Genomic DNA, 20,102 nt, shown 5'->3' on the forward strand with positions numbered 1-20,102 from the left:
TACTGTTATTGTCCTTTTCTCCCCTTAATTTTCTTTAAAAATGTTTTGCTTATTTTTTTAAAAGTTCAATATTAGTATTTAGACATGAAACTCATTTCCATATGTCGATTTTGTATCGTGTAGTTTTATAGAAATTGCTTATCTGTTCTCACAGCATTTTTTGGTGAAATTATTTAGGATTTTCTGTATATAAGATTGTATCATTTGTGAACAGATAATTTTGCTTTTTCTCTTTCTATTTGGATGACTTCTACTTCTTTTTCTTGTCTAATTACTCTGGCTAAGATTCTACTACTATGGTAAATAGAAGTGGAAAACGTGGGCATCCTTGACTCGGTCCTGATCATAGAGGGAAGGCTTTTGATTTTTCACCATTGATATGGTATTAAATATGAGCTTTTCATATAGGGCCTTTATTACATTGAGGTAATTTCCTTTTATTCTAAGTTTTTTGAGAGTTTTTCTCGTGAAAAGAGGTTGAATTTTGTCATATGCTTTTTCTGCATCTTTTAAGAAGATTATGTGATTTTTATTTTTTGTCCTCTTAAAGTGTTGTATGGCATTGATTGATTTGTGTATGTGAACCATTCTTCCGTTTAGACATAAATCCCACTTTTAAGCATGCTGTTGAATTTGTTTTACTAGAATTTTGTGTCTGTATTCATCATGTATATTTGCCTATAGTGTGTGTGTGTGTGTGTGTGTGTGTGTGTGTGTGTGTGTGTGTGTGTGTGTGTGTGTGTGTGTGTCTGGCTTTGGTATTAGTGTAATGTGAGCACTATAAAATGAGTTGGACATATGTATGCATCTTTAGATTTTGGAGTTTGGGGAGGATTGGCGTTGATTTTCTTTAAATGTGTGTTAGCATTCTCTAGTGAGGCCATCTGGTCTTGGACTTGTTAGATTTTTGATTACTGATCAGTTTCCTTATTCATTGTTGGTGTTCAGATTTTCTATTTCTTTATGACTAAGTCTACACAGGTTATATGTTTCTAGGAACTGAACCTGTCTCCTCTAGGTGACCCAGTTTTTTGGTGTATAATTGTTCACGGTAGTGTCCAATTATCACCTCAAAGTCAGATTCTAACTAGAAAATACTTCCTACCCTATATCTCCCTTTAGGTTAGCTTTCTTGCTTTATCTGGGTCTCTTTCTTTGTCTCCTAGTTTCATTGCCAGAAATCAAAATTATGCAAACATGGAAATCCAGTCATGAACACGCAGAGACATGGTGGTTTCCTCGTGAGCCTCTTTTTGACACAGATTGTGGTCTCTGAGAGTCTGTATAATTCATGCAGTCTGAGAGACCTCATGATACTTTTAAAAGTTGTTAGTCTAAAGGCAACTTACCAATAATGTTAAAGCATTCTATATTGTTTTCATCTGTAATAAAGATGCCTAAGTCTCCCTAGTTCACCTATGTTTTAATATCTTAAAGGGAAAGATTTTTGAGTCATTGAACTTTGGAATCTCTCCTTTTAATAAAGCAAAAATAGCACTTGGTCAGTCCTTCTTTAGGATGTGGTAGCAGGTTATGAACCAAATGATGGTTAGCATTAGGGCCAGAATCTTCTCTAGTTGGGTGACTAACTGCATCAGGACAGGAGGCATTCTCTTCTTGCAGCTGTTGGCTCGTCTCTTTTTAGAGATAGAGACTTTGCATTTCACAAGTCAAATAAAATAGCCAGTAAGCTTTGAGGGTTCTTTCATTACAGTAGAAACAAGGTAGATCTCTATTTGCAGTGTCAGCTTTCTAAACATGCCAGTGTTGTCTTCACTTCAAGTTCTATTTCTGCTCTTTTTGTTTAGTTTTCTAAGACACCTCGTAGGATATCTTCAAGATTGTTGCAAGCCATTTAATTTATGGTTGCTTTTCTCATGACAGAAGCAGTAGCCTGGGAAACATTCCTGTTCTCTCAACATAAAGCTCTTTGCTTCATTCTGTGAGGTCAGGCCCACGAAGGCCACTGAAATGTGTGAAGTGCAATGTCTAGTAAGAGCCCTACATCTAATATAAGAAGATTTAACGTCATTTTCCCACAGCATTCATAATATACTAGATACGAGACACCATTTGACCAATAGCTTGCTTTCTAATGTGAATTTGACTCATCACTATAGAGTTTCTTTTAATATTAAGACCAAATTGCAGGGTTTTGGTTCTTGGGAAACAGATGTGCTGTTTTTGAACTAATGCAATGAAAAAGGATAATGTTGATACTTAATGTGTTTTGGTTGCATCACTTATATTTTAGATCTTATTGAATGTTTGTTCACAAGTTGAGGTCTATCCAGGTATTGTGAAAGAGGACCAAACATAATACAGCCTTTGATTTCCCCAGAAATATGACAAGAGATAATCTAGCATTTTTCTGAATAGGCTTATGTATGACTTGATATGCAGGAAGGTGATCTCCGAGGATCCTTTCAGATACAAAATTATGCAATTCTGTATAGACCTATTGGTTATGTGAATAAAATATTATGAAAATAATATTTTACTTTGAAGATTAATTAAGTCAGTTTTTAAACATATGTTTCAATGAAATCTCAATCTCTGTTAAAATCTTCCTCTCTCTTTCTGTCCTCTCCTTATACACATACACCACACTACATCACACACACACACACACACTCTCACATACTGCTTTAAAAATAGCCGTGACATTTATTTTAGTCATGTTTTTACTGTATAATTTATTAAGGGGTCAAAAATTTTCAGTTATTTATAGCATTTCCTTTGAAACATCAGAAAAGTTAATTATAAACATTTTAAATATTTAATACTATGTAAACAGAATTCAGATTAAATATCTTGAATAAAAAAGAAACAAGAAACAAAGGTGATACAGTACCTGAATTATTCTTCTCACAAAGTATTACTCTGGTATAGCATATCAAGTACAAGCCCTGTAAAGATTTTGATTATTACCTTACCCCTTTCATCCTGATCAAATAACAAGTTAAAAAGTATACATCATTCTAATGGGAATTCGAAAAGAAAAAATAATTACCACTGCCTTTGTTGTCACAGTGTCTGATGCACCTGTTCACTGGAGACTCAATTCTGTCCTGATCTGTGTACACAACAGACATAATCACTCAGAGTGCACTTGCTTTAAATGATGAGGAGGTTTCAAAATGTAACTTGCTCATCATGAAAGAAGGAACAGGCTTTTCAACAAAGATGAAGTAGGACAGTTGTAAATACAGTCAAAGTAAATATCTGTAACTTGATTGTACAAGAAAGAAGTAAAAAGATGTCAATTCATCTTCCAATGCAACATAATTCTAAGAATTCAGCCCCATACACATTCTGATTATATGACACAGTTCTAAGAATTCTCCTCCATGAACCTGTTCAGTCTGTGATATAGAACCAGAGTGCATCAAGATAATCTTTTCTGAATTTTTCTGAAACTGTCTCTCCCTTTGAGATAAATAACTGAATCAAATAAACAGTGTCCACTTTATGCCCATAGAAATGTTTCTAGGTAAATAAGGGGGACACAAAACAAGATTTTAATTTGGTATTTGACCTTAAAAATAATAAATTTGAGAAAATAATGGTTATCTTTTTTATTTGACCTCTTGCAGATCTCCATTAGATTATTGAGTCGCATAAATGTTTATACAAAGACATTCAATTCACTACAATTGATTTAAATTTGAGGTCAAATAATAAATCTTATATGGGTTTTTTTTCTCTTATGAAAGAGTATCAGTCCTCTTGACACTTGTCTATTAGAATATTCAGAAATAACTCTAGGACACTGGTTGCAACCATATGTGTTTTGTAATACCAACTGTATTTTAGCATTATTTTCATAGTGAAAGTGAAAGTCGCTCAGTCGTGTCCGACTGTTTGCGACCCCATGGACTATACAGTCCATGGAATTTCCCAGGCCAGAATACTGGAGTGGGTAACCTTTTCCTTCTCCAGGGGATCTTCCCAACCCAGGGATCTTCCCAACCCAGGGATCGAACCCAGGTCTCCCGCATTGCATAAGGATTCTTTACCAGCTGAGCCACAAGGGAAGCCCAAGAATGAAGCCCAAGAATACTAGAGTGGATAGTCTTTCCCTTTTCCAGCAGATCTTCCCAACCCAGGAATCGAACTGGGGTCTCCTGCATTGCAGGCGGATTCTTTACCTACTGAGCTATCAGGGAAGTCCTATTATTTTCATAAGTAGGCAAATATGTGATATAATTGTGATGTGAGCATTCTCAGTGGTAAAGAGAAGTCTACATCTTAATTTTTTAAAATTTGATTTAAATTGCTATGGGTTCAAATATTGCCATGTGTTCTAGTGGTCCAGAAGAGATGCATGCCTCTGTTGGTTGCAGGCAGTAATGGGAAGATTTAGAGAGGACAGAGGAATATTTATGAGCAGTTGAGAGATTATCAAGGTAAAAATCCCAGTCCTCAAGGGTCCTAAGAAATTGTAAATTCAAGTCAGTGATTCATAAAGGAAATCATCAGTGCTACTTTAGCAGGTCTTTGAGAGAAAAGATATATGCTGCGCTTAAAGAATAAAGGCAAAAACTCTGTACTCCATCTGTCTACAGGCTAACTATACCTTTTTTCCCCTAGTCTTATTGAGATATAATCGGCATATCATTACTTTTTAGATTAAGTCATTATCCATGGAAAACTAGCCCCCCCCCCCAAATTATTTTAGGTTATCTGACCCACTTACCAAAATATGACTTTCCTTTTGAATATTCTCAAAGTAAGATGCAAACACTGTTTTTTTAAACTAAATTATTAGCTTTCGAACAGTAAACTTGTACTGTGCACGGAGCCCACCAGGCTCCTCCGCCCGGATTATCCCGGCAAGAATTCTGGCCTGGTTGCCATTTCCTCCTCGAAATAGTAAGCTTGCTTAAAGTATTATTAAAATACTTTAAATATTTAATTATGCTGATTAATTTCTGTGTTGCATCAAAGCAGGATAAAAACTTAGATGAGATTTAGAGGAAATTGAATACATATAAAGATCTCAGAGACTTCAACTAATAATGCTATTTGCTATACTTGTTTGTTTTAAGATGAATTTCTGGGTGTAAAATGTTTATTGCAAAGATTAATATTTTTGAAGTGTCAGGTGTTGACTCTTCAAAAAGACACTACAGCTTGGTAACAAGCATCCTTCGGTTCACTCTCAGGTTTCAAAACACGGAAAAATAATATTACTTCATTCCAAAACTTCTCTTTCATTGTGTGTGTGTGTGTGGATTGGGGTGTTTATGAAAGAATGCTATGTTTTGGACAGTTTGAAGCCACCTTTCAAACACTTTTGAAAGAATACAATTATTCAATTCCAGGTAATACCCATTGGCCTTAAAGCAGCATGTTTACCAAATAAGGAAATTCTTGAAATTAGCTGATTAGCTGGTCTGCAGATACTTTGTACTCTGTGGCTAGTAACTGATCTTAAAAGGTTGCTTTTACAGTGCTTTGGAGCCAGATTCATCAGTAGCAGGTTGTAGGAGGAAACAATGAAATTATCTGAAGTATACTTTCCTTTCTCAATAGGTGCCTGTTATCTTTATGTTTTTGAATGTGCATTCATTGAAAGGGAACATGCTTGTAAGTTAAATGAAGAAATTGAATTGGAATAGCTGAAAGCCCACTCAAATGAATAAATTAAACAATGTATTTCTATATGGGAAACTGACAGCTGTGCCTCTGTTTCCACCAGTGAAAGAACAAGTTTAGTGGATTATTTCTCCTTTGGAGCGCCCCTGGTGGCTCAGATGGTAAACAATTGGCCTGCAATGCAGGAGACCTGTGTACGATTCCTGGGTTGGGAAGTTCCCCTGGAGAAGGGAATGGCTACCCACTCCAGTATTCTTGCCTGGAGAATTCCATGGATAGAATTCTTTCAGAGAACCATCTGGATTTAACTCATTGAGGATTCTGACCTCTAAATACTGCCATCTGATGGTTGTTTAGAAGCTAATGTGAGACATGTCCATGATCTTGTTCTGGTTCTCTAGGACATACATTTTACAGTAAACTATCATCCTCTCCCCTGAGCCAGGAGTGTTCAAACTGATTATCCACAGAAGTACTTTAGTTCTTCTGGGTTAGAATGTGCATTCTTCTCATGTTTCCTGGAGCCTAAAGGTATAAAGAAAAACCAAAATTTACGTCAGTAATTGTAGCAACCTCAAAACCCTTTTCTTTATATAATTAAAAAGGAAATGGTATTTAAACCATTTTAATGGTTTAAAAGAGAAGTGTTGACATGTTTCTAGTTTAAACAAGGAATTAAAATATGTGTAGCCTGGTTTGCTGCAGTCCATGTGGTGAATTATTTTCTCTAATAAAGCAGCTCTCCAGCTTTTCTCCTCTATTCATGTGTCACAGAATTGTTAACTGATGTTATTAATTCCTAAGATTTGGGAGAATAATGATCTAAAAGTACCTGAACGTATGGCTTTGCGGGAGCTTAAGGTAGAGGTCATCAAGTATCTTGATTTGTGCTTGGGAAAAGTTGGAAAAGTTGTTTTGAGGACTTTAATATCAGAAAGCTAGACTTATTTCAGTAACTTGGTAAAACATCTGATTATTAATATATTTTAAATACCTACATTCTTCGGCATAAAAGGTCCTCTTTCTTTTCAACTGCCCCTCAGTCTATAAGCTCTGTCTATACACTCATACAATGTTCTACTGAATCTATTTAAGAAATTTAAACAGGTTAAATTTGTTTTCTCAAGGCATTCTCATACAAATGGCCTTTTTCAAAAATTATCCATATATTTATAAGAACTGTGTTAAGATGATATTGTTAACCTGGAGCAGTTGACAGAATTGTGATTAGCTTCGTATTTGGGGCTTCCCTGGTGGCTCAGATGGTAAAGAATCTGTCTTCAGTGCAGGAGACCCAGGTTCTATCCCCACGTTGGGATTCCCCTGAAGAAGGGAATGGCAATTCCTCCAGTATTCTCGCCTAGAAAATTCCATGGACAGAGAAGCTTGATGGACTACAGTCCTTGGGGTCATAAAGAGTCTTTAAAGTTGAATAAGTTTTAAGGTGCTCAATCAGTGAGTTCAAGGTCAGGGGATTGGGTGATCCACTAAACCAATTAATTTAATGATCTAAACTATTATAGTCAGTTATTTTAATTATCTAAGTAAATATGAGTAAGTTGATCTGAGAGTATTCATTTCAATGATCCTGAAATGTAATTTGAATACTACCTTATTTCACCCAAATGAACATTTTGGAATGTCTAGCTGATTATTTTCCCAATGCAGTAAATGTCTTAGACCTCTTTATTTAGAATGTAGATGGCCTCACTTTCTATAGTTTTTGGTTTGGTTGTTTTATTTCCTTGAACAAACATATCTCTATTTATTTACATTTCCTTTTTGGTCCTTTCAGACATTTGAGTTTTCTATACTTTATAATAATGCTTATTTGCAATCAGGTAGTATTTAATTTATGCTAATATGTTGATGTCAAATTAATCACACATTAATATGTTGATGTCAAATTACATTTTTCACTTCAACCATATTTTTCACACTGGGCTAAATATCATATAAGGTGAATTAGAAGTATGCTGCAAAACACCTGATATCAAGGAGCCAACAATCAGGGTGATGCTTATCAACAATGAGATAAGAAGATAATCAAGTTGAAGCTGCAATACTTTGGCTACCTGATGTGAAGAGCTGACTCATTGGAAAAGACCTTAATGCTGGGAAAGAATGAAGGCAGAAGGAGAAGGCAGCAGAGGAAAAATGGTTATATGCCATTACCAACTCAACAGACATGAATTTGAGCAAACTCTGGGAGATAGTGAAGGACAGGGGAGCCTGGTGTGCCGCAGTCCATGGGGTCGCAAAGAGTCAGGCTCGACTTAGCAGCTGAACAATAACAAACATATTCAAACTTCCAATCATGTATTTCTTAGTATAGTATAGATGACATATATCACTTTAGACTTAAATACTCAGAGGTAGCCTAACAAGAGAAGCAGGATGGAGAGGCAGTCATCTAACTTTTGGTTACAGCAGAAAAAACAACCCGTCATGAATAGACATATTGGTGAACTAAAATTTATTTATTTTTTATTTCCTTAGCTTGCTCGTTGTTGAAATATTTGTTAGGGAAATTCTAGAGCAAGACATTTACCGAAGTCATACATCTGTTATTTTTAGGATTTTATATGTTACTTCCAGCTATATACTCCTGAAGCAGAGATGGGAAGTTCAGCTTATATAGAAGTAAAATGTTTGAACAGACCCTTGGATAAAACAATAATAGCAAATATTATTTGATTTTGTTATTTTACATTAAATAATAGGGTTAAATTATATGTTATAATGAGGTTTCCTACCAAAATGACTGAATGCAAGCTTATATGTCTTAAGTTGTGAAACATTGGAATAGTGAAAGCTATTGTTAGTTGACAAAATATTTTCTTAATTTTTTCAGTGCAATCTGAAACACAGTGAATGTTTTCCTCTGATGATAATAAGGTTGATCATCTTTAGGCATTATTTGAGGTCCTGCCAAATAATCTAGCAAATTGGGGGAAATATGTATACCTGTAGTTCTATTCAAAAAGGTACACTTTTATAGTGATTTCAGATTGTTTATAACTAACAGTGTGGATTGTAAAGTACAATGCAATGAATTGTGTCCTTCACTCAGAATTTGAATGTTGTTCATCATTTGAAATATAAAGTCAATTTTATGTACTTACATGGTGAGTATGTCTGGAAAATAATTCAGTTTGAAGGACAGAAAATATGCAAGTAGCTATGGCCTCTAAATGAAAATAATGTACTTCATATGACTCTTAAAAGCCTAAGGACTAAGGAAAAGAGTAGACTACCCTATAAAAATAGTCAACAATGTCAGTCTCTCCAGGTATCAGGAGTTTACAAGGCACAGAAGCCAGACTCTTACAAACCTTGGAGAATATTGGTATTTTTTATGAAATACATTTTAAAGTTTATTTCCATTTTCCTTTATTTTCTACTTTCCCAATCAACACCATTAATGCAAAATGAAATAATGGTAATTAATGGAAAATATTGTAATGTTAAGATTGAGCATCTTCATGAGCATTTTATTTCTTAATAGAAGTAGGTCTTTATCAATCTAAAGTCCTCATGTGATCTAATTTCAGAGACAGAATAAGATACCCCGAATAACCATTATATACCTCTACATGGTATTTTATGCAGTTCCTATAGTAGAACACAGGGGCTTCTCTGGTGGCTCAGTGATAAAGAATTCGCCTGCCAATGCAAGAGACGCAGGTTTGATCTTTGTGTCAGGAGGGTCCCCTGGAGGAGGAAATGACAACTCATTCCAGTATTCTTGCCTGGGAAATCCTATGGACAGAGGAGGCTTGCAGGCTACAATCCATGGGATCAAAAAAGAGTTAGACGCTATTTAATGCCTGAATAACAACAGCAACAGCAAGTAGTAGAATACACATTTGAGTTATTTTTTTAAATTACCTGGAAGGCTGCAGTCCATGGAGTCACAAAGTTGTACATGACCAAGTGGCTAAAACTTGGATGATAATGATAAGCTAATACATATATTACCTACTATATGCCAGGCATTAATATAAGCATTTCATATGTATTATTTAATTCTCACAATAACCCTTTGAGATAGGTACTACTTTACAGACAATGAAACAAGATGCAAACTGGCTAAGCAGTGTGCTAAGTGTTACATCTAAAGAGAGGCAGAGCAGAGCTTCAGATTCCCAGGTTCTGGCTCCAAGCCTTCCCTTTTTTATTATATCACACTGCTTCTTCTGACATGTACAGACTGGCCTAATAGAAACAAGGGAACTTAAGTACACAGATTGTGTCATTGGGTAACAATTGCTGATATTGAAGTTTTTATTGGTGAGGAGAGTTGGTTGGAGAGAGGAAACAATAAATAAAAAGGGAGAGAGTAGAGGGACTCCTCCAGATGTCTGTAGGTAGAAGCAAAAGTTTTCGATTTAGTGGTGAAGGTAAAGTGGAGAGAATTAGAGGAAGAAGTAGCAGCAAAAAAGAACAAGCATAGGTATTCCTCACTTTGCCCAACAATGGTCTTCTATGTTTGCTGCTTCTTATTCAAAACCTGCTTCAGTTCAGTTCAGTCGCTCAGTCTTGTCCAACTCTTTGCAACCCCGTGGACTGCAACACGCCAGGCCTCCTTGTCCATTACCAACTCCCGGAGTTACTCAAACTCACGTCCGTTGAGTCGATGATGCCATTCAACCATCTCATCCTCTGTCATCCCCTTCTCCTCACACCTTCAACCTTTCCCATCATCAGGGTCTTTTCAAATGAGTCAACTCTTCGCATCAGGTGGCCAAAGTTTTGGAGTTTCAGCTTCAACATCAGTCCTTCCAATGGATATTCAGGACTGATTTCCTTTAGGATGGACTGGTTGGATCTCGTTGCAGTCCAAGGGACTCTCAAGAGTCTTCTCCAACACCACAGTTCAAAGCATCAAATTTTCGGCACTCAGCTTTCTTTATAGTCCAACTCTGACATCCATACACAACTACTGGAAAAACCATAGCCTTGACTAGATGAACCTTTGGTTGGCAAAGTAATGTCTCCTCTTTTTAATATGCTGTCTAAGCTGGTCATAACTTTCCTTCCAAAGAGTAAGCATCTGTTAATTTCATGGCTGCGGTCACCATCTGCAGTGAGTTTGGAGCCCAAAAAAATCAAGTCTGCCACTGTTTCCACTGTTTCCCCATCTATTTGCCATGAAGTGATAGGACCAGATGCCATGATCTTAGTTTTCTGAATGTTGACCTTTAGGTCAACTTTTTCAAACCTGCTAGTATTCACTGAATTCACAGTGTTAAAAAAAAAGATGTGCTGATTTTATGGCAAGGGTGAAAAGTGTCAATGTAGAAATCAAAGTGACATATTTGAAATAAAATCCAGATTTTGGATTCTGAAAGTCTAAACTTCAAATTTTGCCTTTGATGTGGATTTCCTATGTGGCATTGGGAATAACATCCTCACATATGAAGTTGAAGTAATAATTTGTACTTCATAGATTTACTACAGGGATTAAACAAGGTAATGTTTGCAGATCATCAAATAGTATCTTTTTATATGTGAAAACATTAAATGACAACTTTTGTTTTTGTAATCTTATTTTTTGCTTCTTAATGTCTGTAGATTCCATGCATCACCTAGTGCAAGTGTAAGCAAGATAATCTTAATGATGTTAACAATCATTCTAGTTTTTCAAAACCAATACCTCAATTCTTTTTATAATCATATCTAATTATAATTATAATCAGTAATCATATCTATCTATCTATAGAACCAATTTGCTCTTTGAAAGGGGACAAGAATTACAGTGATATTTACTTGTCTCTCTCATTTTCCTCCATGGATACGGTAAGGACTTGGGTAGTGGATTATATTCTAAATGTCAACTCTAGACAGTATTTAAAGGAAAGTGCAATAAGACCTTTGAGGTTTGTCAGAGTAGTATGGAACATGTTTGTATGTCAAAGGTCCAGTCCAAAAGCCCAAAAGGAAAACAAAAATGTCAAATCTCTGGGTTATTATCACGGAAATAAGAAATATGTTAAAAGTGCATGTTGTTTTGAAACCAGTGTCTTAAGTGTGGAAAATAAATTGCTTAGCTGTACCAACATTCCACTTATGATCTTCTATGTAAGCATCCCTCGTGACTTTATATAATCTGAGGATGACACAAGGAATAGCATTCAGCAATCCTGACCTCAAACTGCATGCTTTTTTAAGCTTCTCATCCTCCTTTGCAAGGATATTATTTTGAAAGTCTTCTAAAAAATGTATTTTGGAATGCCAACAGAGAGAACTCAAGAGAATTGTGAGCTTTGAAACCATCTTAAAAAATCTTGCACAATGAGTAGCTTACAAATTGTGCATGGAAATTGCAAAGGGGTGAAAGTTATTATTCTCTACTCTTTAAATAATTAATAAATGGGAGAATCTATTGAAGAGACTATGAAAGACATCTGTGAGCTCCTACCTACCATGGTGAAGGCTTCATGACTCGGTTGATGATGTATAGGGTTTGAATGAGTATCTCCTCTAGTTTTCTCTGTGATTTGAAAACAGAGACATAAAGAAATATATCACTGAAGTTTTTCTGACATAAAGACTTGTCAAATCATCATCATTGAGAATCTCTTAAGTATATTTTTTCCGTACTTGAAGCATTTATTAGTAGTTCTTTAATTAAAATTGTATGTAAATGTAATCAAATCAGAGGAAATGAGTCTCTGGAAGACTTTATAAGAAGAGTAAGCAGAAAATGAGGTTTTTAAATTCTTATTATTTTAGAATTTTACCACAGTTATAGACTGTATGAGTTGTGTATTCTTTTTTTTTTTTTTTTTTCCATAGAGCTACTGTAGCAGGGTACCAAGAACTCGGTGAAATAAACAACAGAAATTATTTACTATCTCACAGTTCTTGAGACTAGAAATTCGAAATCGGTCAAAGGAGGATCATGCTTCCTCTGAAACCTGTAGGGAACCTGTAGGAAATCCTTCGTTGCCTCTCTCTAGCATCTGGTTATTTGCAGAGGATCTTTGGTGTTCCAGAGCTTGCAGATGCATCACTGCAGTCCTCAGGCTTCCCATGGCTTTCTTGCTGTGTGTCTTCACATTGCCTTGCCTCTATGTGTGTCTGTCTTTGTGTCCATATATATATATTTTTTTTCTATTTTTAGTTTTTATCCAACTAATAAAAATAAAGGGAAAAAATTTTTAAAAATGTATTTTTTAATTAGGGTAATAATCATATTAGATTACAGCCCACACTCATGACTTCATTTTAACATAAACATGTGTGTAAAGACCCTATTTCAAAATAAGGTTACGTTATGAGGTACTCAGAGTTACTTTTTGTTGGGGGACACAGCACAACCAATAGCAATTTATGATAGAGAAGATCTTATAATTCTGTATCATACATTATTTTATTTTATTTGTTTTTTCTTTGCATGTAAATATCAGATTATCAAAATCTCAAAGATGAAAAAGTTTGTAGTATTCTTATTATAGGTTGGTGACAATGTAATAGTGACATTTGAACTTGAAAATCTTTGGCTATCTTTGCTTTGGAAGGTCCACATGACATAGAACCCATAAAAAAAAAAGAAGATATTGTCACAGTTTGATTTCATGTTAAGGTAGCAATGCAAGAAAATTTGCATTTCTTCAAGAGTTGTATTAAAAATAATTTCTATCTTTAGAAAGATCCTTTGCCTTACCAAATCTTAGCCTTAGTTCCTGTTTAAATCGAACCCAGTTGTAAAGTAATGAAATTACAAATGCAAAAATGCTACCAAAACTAGACTCATACAAAATCTTTTAGGAACAAAGCTGTTATATAAACTGAGTTTCGTTACCACCCCAGCCCTGTGAATCAGAGAACTCAGGGGTTTTTTGTGTTTTGTTTTTGTTTTTAAAGGACAAAAGAAGTGGGGTCAAAGGTCTGGTGTGGTAGTATGGTTTGGCCTTAGGGTTTTGTCCTGCTATTTAAACTTTACTATATACACAGATCTTATCCCTTTGCCTAAAGATTTGTTTAAATAAGCTTTATTTTTAGAGAGGTTTTAGGTTCTCAGCAAAACTGAGAGGAATGCATCTACCATTGCATGATACAGAGTAGTTTTACAACCCTGAAGATCCTCTGTGTTCTGTCTGTTCATCTCTCCCTACCTTGTAACCCAGGGAACCACTGATCTTTTTAGGGTCTCTAGTTTTGCCTTTTCTAGAATGTTATAAAGTATATAGTTGACATCATACAGTAGTTAGCCTTTTGAGATTGACTTCTTTTCACTTAGTACTATGCATTTAAGATTCCTTCATGTCATTTCATGGATTGATAGGTCATTTCTTTTTACTGCTGAATGCTATTGCATTGTCTTGATGTACTACAGCTTAATTATCTTTTCACCTATGAAGGACATCTTGGTTGCTTCCAAGTTTGGACAGTTAAGAATAAAGCTGTTGTAAACACCTGGGTGCAGGTTTTTGTGTAGACATTAACTTTTCAACTTCTTTGGGTAGAAGATTTCTGGATTATGTGGTAACTGTGTGTTTAGTTTTGTAAGTAGCCACCATACTGTCTTCCAGAGTGGTTTTACCATTTTGCATTCACATCGGCAGTGAATGACTATTTCTGTTGCTGCACATCCTTGCCAGACTTTGGTGTTAGCAGTATATATACCTGATTTTGGCCTGTTGAATAGGTGTATAGTGATATCTCATTGTTGACTTAATTTGCATTTCCCTGATGGCATGAAACATCTTTTTGTATGCCAATTTGCCACTTTTAATTTTTTTTTGGTGAACTGTCTGTTAAGGTCTTTGACCTTTATATCTTTTTTGGTGAAGTGTCTATTAAGGTCTTTGACCTCTTTTTAAATCTTACTGTATTCTTATTGTTGACTTTTAAGAGTTGTTTATTTTTGGTAGCAGTACTTTATCTAATATGTTTTTTGCAAATATTTACTTTCAGGCTGTGACTTATCTCTATCTTCTCTTGACAGTGTCTTTTGCAGAGCAGAAATTTTTAATCTTAGATTTTTTTCCCAAGAAATATGTATGGAATCTAAAATTTTACTGAACCCTTTACTCCAAGAAAAAAGAAAAAGTCACAGTATATGCTGTTGTTTGATATAGCCACATATAAATTATTAAAGTTAATAACATTTATCATAGGTAACTTTATTTTGAACAAAACTGGTATCTGAAAAACTTCACTCAGAAAAATTGGGTTTGGTTAGATGTGTTAAGGATGGTTGACACACCAAAAAAATCTCAAAATGCCAGATATAATGAGTAAAATGTTTTGATATAGAGAAAATTAATTATTAACTTATTTTGTTATAAAATTTACATAGAAAATAATTGATCTTGATAATCTTAGTTAAGCAATAAAGGAAATTTTAAAATTGGAAGTATAACTTTGCTGTGTAGAACATTAAGCGATTTATTAATTTAATTTAATGGAAGTCACTCAATAAAATTCTCTATAAATTCTGATGGTATGCTTCCATACATTATAAAAGTCAAGATATCTTCAAGGCCATTACAAACAATGGCAGGATTCAGTTCAGTTCAGTCGCTCAGTCCTGTCTAACTCTTTGCGACCCCATGGCAAGAATAAAGGTTAAAAAATGGCAAGAATAAAGGTTAACATGGCATGACTAAAACAGTCTTTACTCCTACTCAGGAGTCAGTCATAAAACGTGATTTTTGACTTTTACTGTAGTTGTGATTATTCAACATTTACTTCTGTGGTTTATTTCCACAAATTACATATTCAGCATTTTTAAATGTAAGTACATTTAATTAAAAGTTATATTCTCATGTATATTAGTGTGTGTTCATATGTGCGTGAGCCTGTATGTGTGTGTGTGAACTTGAGGATATTTTGAAGTGTCACAGAATCAGAGCTGGTGATTCATTCCAGCATTAACTGTTTTGTTAACTACTCTCACTCCCTGACCACACCCTGCTAGCTCACTTCAGGTTTCAGGTGGCTTTACTGGAACATTGTCGCACACCCTCTCTCCCTGGTTCCTGGCTCAGCCCCAATTTCCTCCCACAAAAAAAAGCAGGGGTTCCCTCAAGTCAGTGTACCTTTCAACTTTGCCATCATTATGGGAATAAAACTGTTGTCTTTCCTTCATATGCACTCAAAAATTGTTTCTTATATAGCTTCTTATGCAATCAAAACACAGCACAAGATTTTGGTGAAACTTAGAAAGACTTTTGGGAAAAATTACAAATATAACTCATCTATTTACCAAGTACTTATCTTTAGTATTGGGCTTCCCTGATAGCTCAGCTGGTAAAGAATCTGCTGCTATGCAGGAGACCCCGGTTCGATTCCTGGATTAGGAAATCTACTGAAGAAGGGATAGGCTACCCATTCCAGTATTCTTGGGCTTCCCTTATGACTCAGCTGGCAAAGAATCCACCTGCAATGTAGGAGACCTGGATTCAATCCCAGAAGGGAAAGGTTACACACTCCAGCATTCTGACCTGGAGAATTATATACAGTCCGTGGGGGTCACAAAGAGTCAGACATGACTGAGCGACCTTCACTTCACTATCTTGAGTATCACCTAACTGCATATATAAATGAACAAAAGAATTCTGTGTACATTATTTTGTTTTCAAGCCTCACAAGAAGAAGTTACGGGGATAAATAAATAGAAGTGTACCAAGAGTTGTACCAAGGTGTTTAGATATATTATATCAATAAAGAAGTAAAAAATATAAAATTCTCAGCAGTTGCTGCCAACAACTAAAGTGCAGTTATAGAAAATGCTTCTCAAATTATTTTGTCCATATCTGATAATCTTCTTTTATTATAGATTAAAATTTGAATTTGTTTCATACTTTAAAATTCTTGTAATGGCTTTGTAACCTATTATCTAAAAGAGAACTCATTTAGACTTGAAATTTTACAGCATTTGAGACACAGATTTAACCTTGGAGTAGTATCTGATATGGCCTAACCAATTTGTACAGAAATACTGATCAGTATATGACTCCCATAGTCTTTACTTTGTGGGAAAAAATAATGTCCTCATTTAGCTTTCCCTTGTAAGTGTTCCAGTTTTCTTGGTGAAGATAGACTGTACAGTGTGAACTTGCTGAGTCAGAGAGTTTCAGCAGTCCATGTGAAAATGATGGGTGGTTCAAAAAATAACCCCTGCACCAGAGAAACACATATAAAGTTATCACTCCTTTTTCATGTGGTACTGAAACTCAATTGCTTGTATGGAACATTTGTAAGTCCTCCAAGACTTGAAAAAAAGCAGATTTTAAGAAGCAGTCCCTGGTTAAGAAAAGAAGTATATTCCGTTTGTGCAAAATAGTTTTCAAACAACATATGCATTTTGACTTATTATTAAGAAAATATTTATTTGGAATTTTAATGATCTAAATTATACAAGTCAAAACATCAAAACTCGTAAATATTTTTACTGCTATTGGAGTCTTCTAAGAAGTTAAGTGTAGCTTATTTTTTCCCCCAAATTCTTTTTATTACTCTTTCTAACTCAACTGTTTATTAGGTACTTCCCAATCAACTTGGGCTTGCTTTGTTGCCCCAAGTAAATATTTCATGGGATAATAAGGTATATCTTTTTTTAATGCACAGCTTCCTCTAGCCCTCCTAAAATAAATAATAGATATCAAAGACATATTTAAATAGTTGTGTTCTCATATGGGCAAAGGAACATTATTACTTAAGTTCTATATATGTTCGCTTACACTGTGAATTTCTGGACATTTTCATGGAGGGAAATGATCTTAGAGTGATCACTTTCTCTGCCAAAATCTTATAGCCAAGATACATTTGCACTAATGGAAGCTAGCATACATGTAGTGCCTGTGATGCCCAGGGCTCTGATGTACCCCTGGCATTATTCAATTTGGAATTGGTTAATTCTTTGCTGAGGGGACTGTTCTGTGCTTTTAAAATGTTTAATAGCATTTCTGGTCTCTACTTAGTAGAAACACAGTCAGCTTGTTGTCAGACATTTTCAGATGTCTCCTGGGGGACAGAATCTTCCCTGGTTGAGAACCACTGTCTAACTGAACTCAGAATTTCTTGTAAGTTTCATTACTGCATTTCTAATATTATGTCCATGGTTTAGAAATGGTAAGAAAAAAAATCTGCAGCCTAAGATTCCATGTAACAATAAATCAAGTTATGAACCAAACAGGAAAAAAAAAAGAAAAGAAATTTGGATTATCAATGTGAAGTGATTATGACATAGCCTTTAGATCTCATCAGCAACTTTTTTTTTTAGTATAGTTGATTTACAGTGTTGTGTTAGCTTTTACTGTAAAGCAAAGTTATTCAGTCACACACATATCCACTCTTTTTTAGATTCTTTTCCCATGTAGTCATTCCAGAGTATTGACTAGAGTCCCCTGTGCTTACAGTAGGTCCTTGCATGCGTGCTAAGTCACTTCAGTCATGTCTGACTTTGCGATTCTGTGGACTGTAGCCCGCCAGACTCCTCTGTCTATGGGATTCTCCAGGCAAGAGTACTGAAGTGGGTTGTCATGCCCTCCTCCAGGGGATCTTCCTGGCCCAGGGATCAATCCCATGTTTCCTACTTCTCCTGCATTGGCAGGTGGGTTCTTTACCACTAGTGCCGCCTTGGAGGAAGCCCAGGTCCTTATAGTTATATATTTTAAATATAAATGCTGACACCTTCACAGAAATTCTTTAACCCTCAAAGAGTTCCTCTGTTTGTTCATTTATGTGGAAGCACCAGGGAAAAACCAAACTTCTCAACAGCTACCGACAGTGTGTGAAATTTTCCTATAGCCCTCAGAGAACTGATTTCCCATTAGCTATCTAGATCTCAGAGGGAGCTAGGGAGGGAGGAAGGGGTGGAGAGAGGGAAGGAGATAGATATGGGGCAGGGAAGAACACCAGGGAAGCTTGGATCAGCTGCCTGGTGTCCTTCTTTTTATGACACCTATATCATCTATGTGACCAGAAGGTCATCGCTGAGAAATTGCTTTCGTTAAGAACTGAGTGACACAGCAAACACAACAGCATAGTTTAAAATTTTCTCATTTATGAATCAGGGCAGATCAGGCTATTCAAGAAGTGTAAAAATTAACTTTAGGAAGTTTTCTTTTTTCTGTACAGTGGCCATTTTAGGCATGTTTAAACATGCTTAAAACAGTTTCTGAAATAGAGTTAGAGATAATCCTACAGACAGTCTCACCACAGAGCAAATTCATTTAACCTTTCTCCCATATAGTTCACCCATTCATGGGATAATATCAGCCTCCCCTGAAGAAAGTAAAACAGCATTGTACTTTGGGGATGATATCCTCCAGACTCAGCTGGTGACTTAGCTGGTAGTGCTAATTAAATATTTTTGAATTTTGGATCATTGACTGAGTGACCCTGACTCACTATAATGTTATGCTAACCATATTTATTATGGATAGATAGCTAGTCATTCTAGCAGACATTGTCATGATAAGGAATAATGTATATAATAAACAATATAATAATATAATTAGGACCACGCATCATCAGTTCAGTTCAGTTCATTTCAGTCCCTCAGTCGTGTTTGACTCTTTGCAACCCCAGTCCTCCCTGCCCGTCACAAACTCCTGGAGTTCACTCAAACTCATGTCCATCGAGTTGGTGATGCCATCCAGCCATTTCATCCTCTGTCATCCCCTTCTCCTCCTGCCCCCAATCCCTCCCAGCATCAGGGTCTTTTCCGATGAGTCAATTCTTTGCATGAGGTGGCCAAAGTATTGGAGTTTCAGCTTCAGCATCAGTCCTTCCAATGAACACCCAGGACTGATCTCCTTTAGGATGGACTGGTTGGGTCTCCTTGCAGTCCAAGGGACTCTCAAGAGTCTTCTCAAACCACGCATCATAGGCATGTGCAATTGCTCTAATTTACTAAGCAAGAAGTTCAAAAGGGTGTCTTAAAAGTGAGTGTGTAACTATTGAATGGTTGCATATGGGAGAGAGATTTATATTATCAGGTGAATCAGGGATAGTTTTGTGGCAAAGGTGAGCTTTGAATATGGAGTTGAAAAGATGTAGTACATACATACAATGGAATATTGCTCAGCCATTAGAAGCATGAAGTAATACCATTTGTAGCAACATGGTTGAACCTAGACATGGTCATACTGAATGAAGTTGAAGAAAGAGAAACAGTGTATGATATCCCTTATATGCAGAATCTAAAAAATGATACAAATGAACTTATTTACAAAACAAAAGCAGACTTACAGATTTAGAGTATGAACTTATGGTTACCAGTGGGGAATGGTAGTGGAGGAGGGATAGTTAAACAGTTTGGGATTGATATGTACACTGCTGTATTTGAAATGAATAACCAGTGAGGATCTACTGTATAGCACAGGGAATTCTGCTCAATAATATGCAACAACCTAATTGGGAAAAGAGCTTGAGAAAAGAATACATACATGTATGTGTCTAACTGAATTACTTTGTTGTACAACTGAAGCTAACACAGCATTGTTAATCAACTCTACTCCAGTATAAAATAAAAAGTTAAA

General features: G+C 35.6%; 1 protein-coding gene across 18 annotated transcripts in view; it reads left to right on the top strand.

Moving 5' to 3' along the window:
• The window catches only part of NRXN1 (neurexin 1), a 1,155,776-nt gene that overhangs the window by 231,904 nt on the left and 903,770 nt on the right, over positions 1-20,102 (top strand). The window contains exon 5 of one of the 18 annotated variants that reach the window (XM_065927354.1): positions 9,972-9,983. The exons of 16 other annotated variants lie outside the window; for them this stretch is intronic. In XM_065927354.1, the coding sequence (XP_065783426.1) occupies positions 9,972-9,983 (12 nt within the window). Of the gene's footprint in view, positions 1-7,640; positions 7,658-9,971; positions 9,984-20,102 lie in introns of all 18 variants that reach the window. One more of the 18 variants, XM_065927345.1, reaches the window with a different exon arrangement.

This window comes from Muntiacus reevesi, chromosome 3 (genome assembly GCF_963930625.1).
Source record: "Muntiacus reevesi chromosome 3, mMunRee1.1, whole genome shotgun sequence".
Taxonomy (NCBI): Eukaryota; Metazoa; Chordata; class Mammalia; order Artiodactyla; family Cervidae; genus Muntiacus; species Muntiacus reevesi.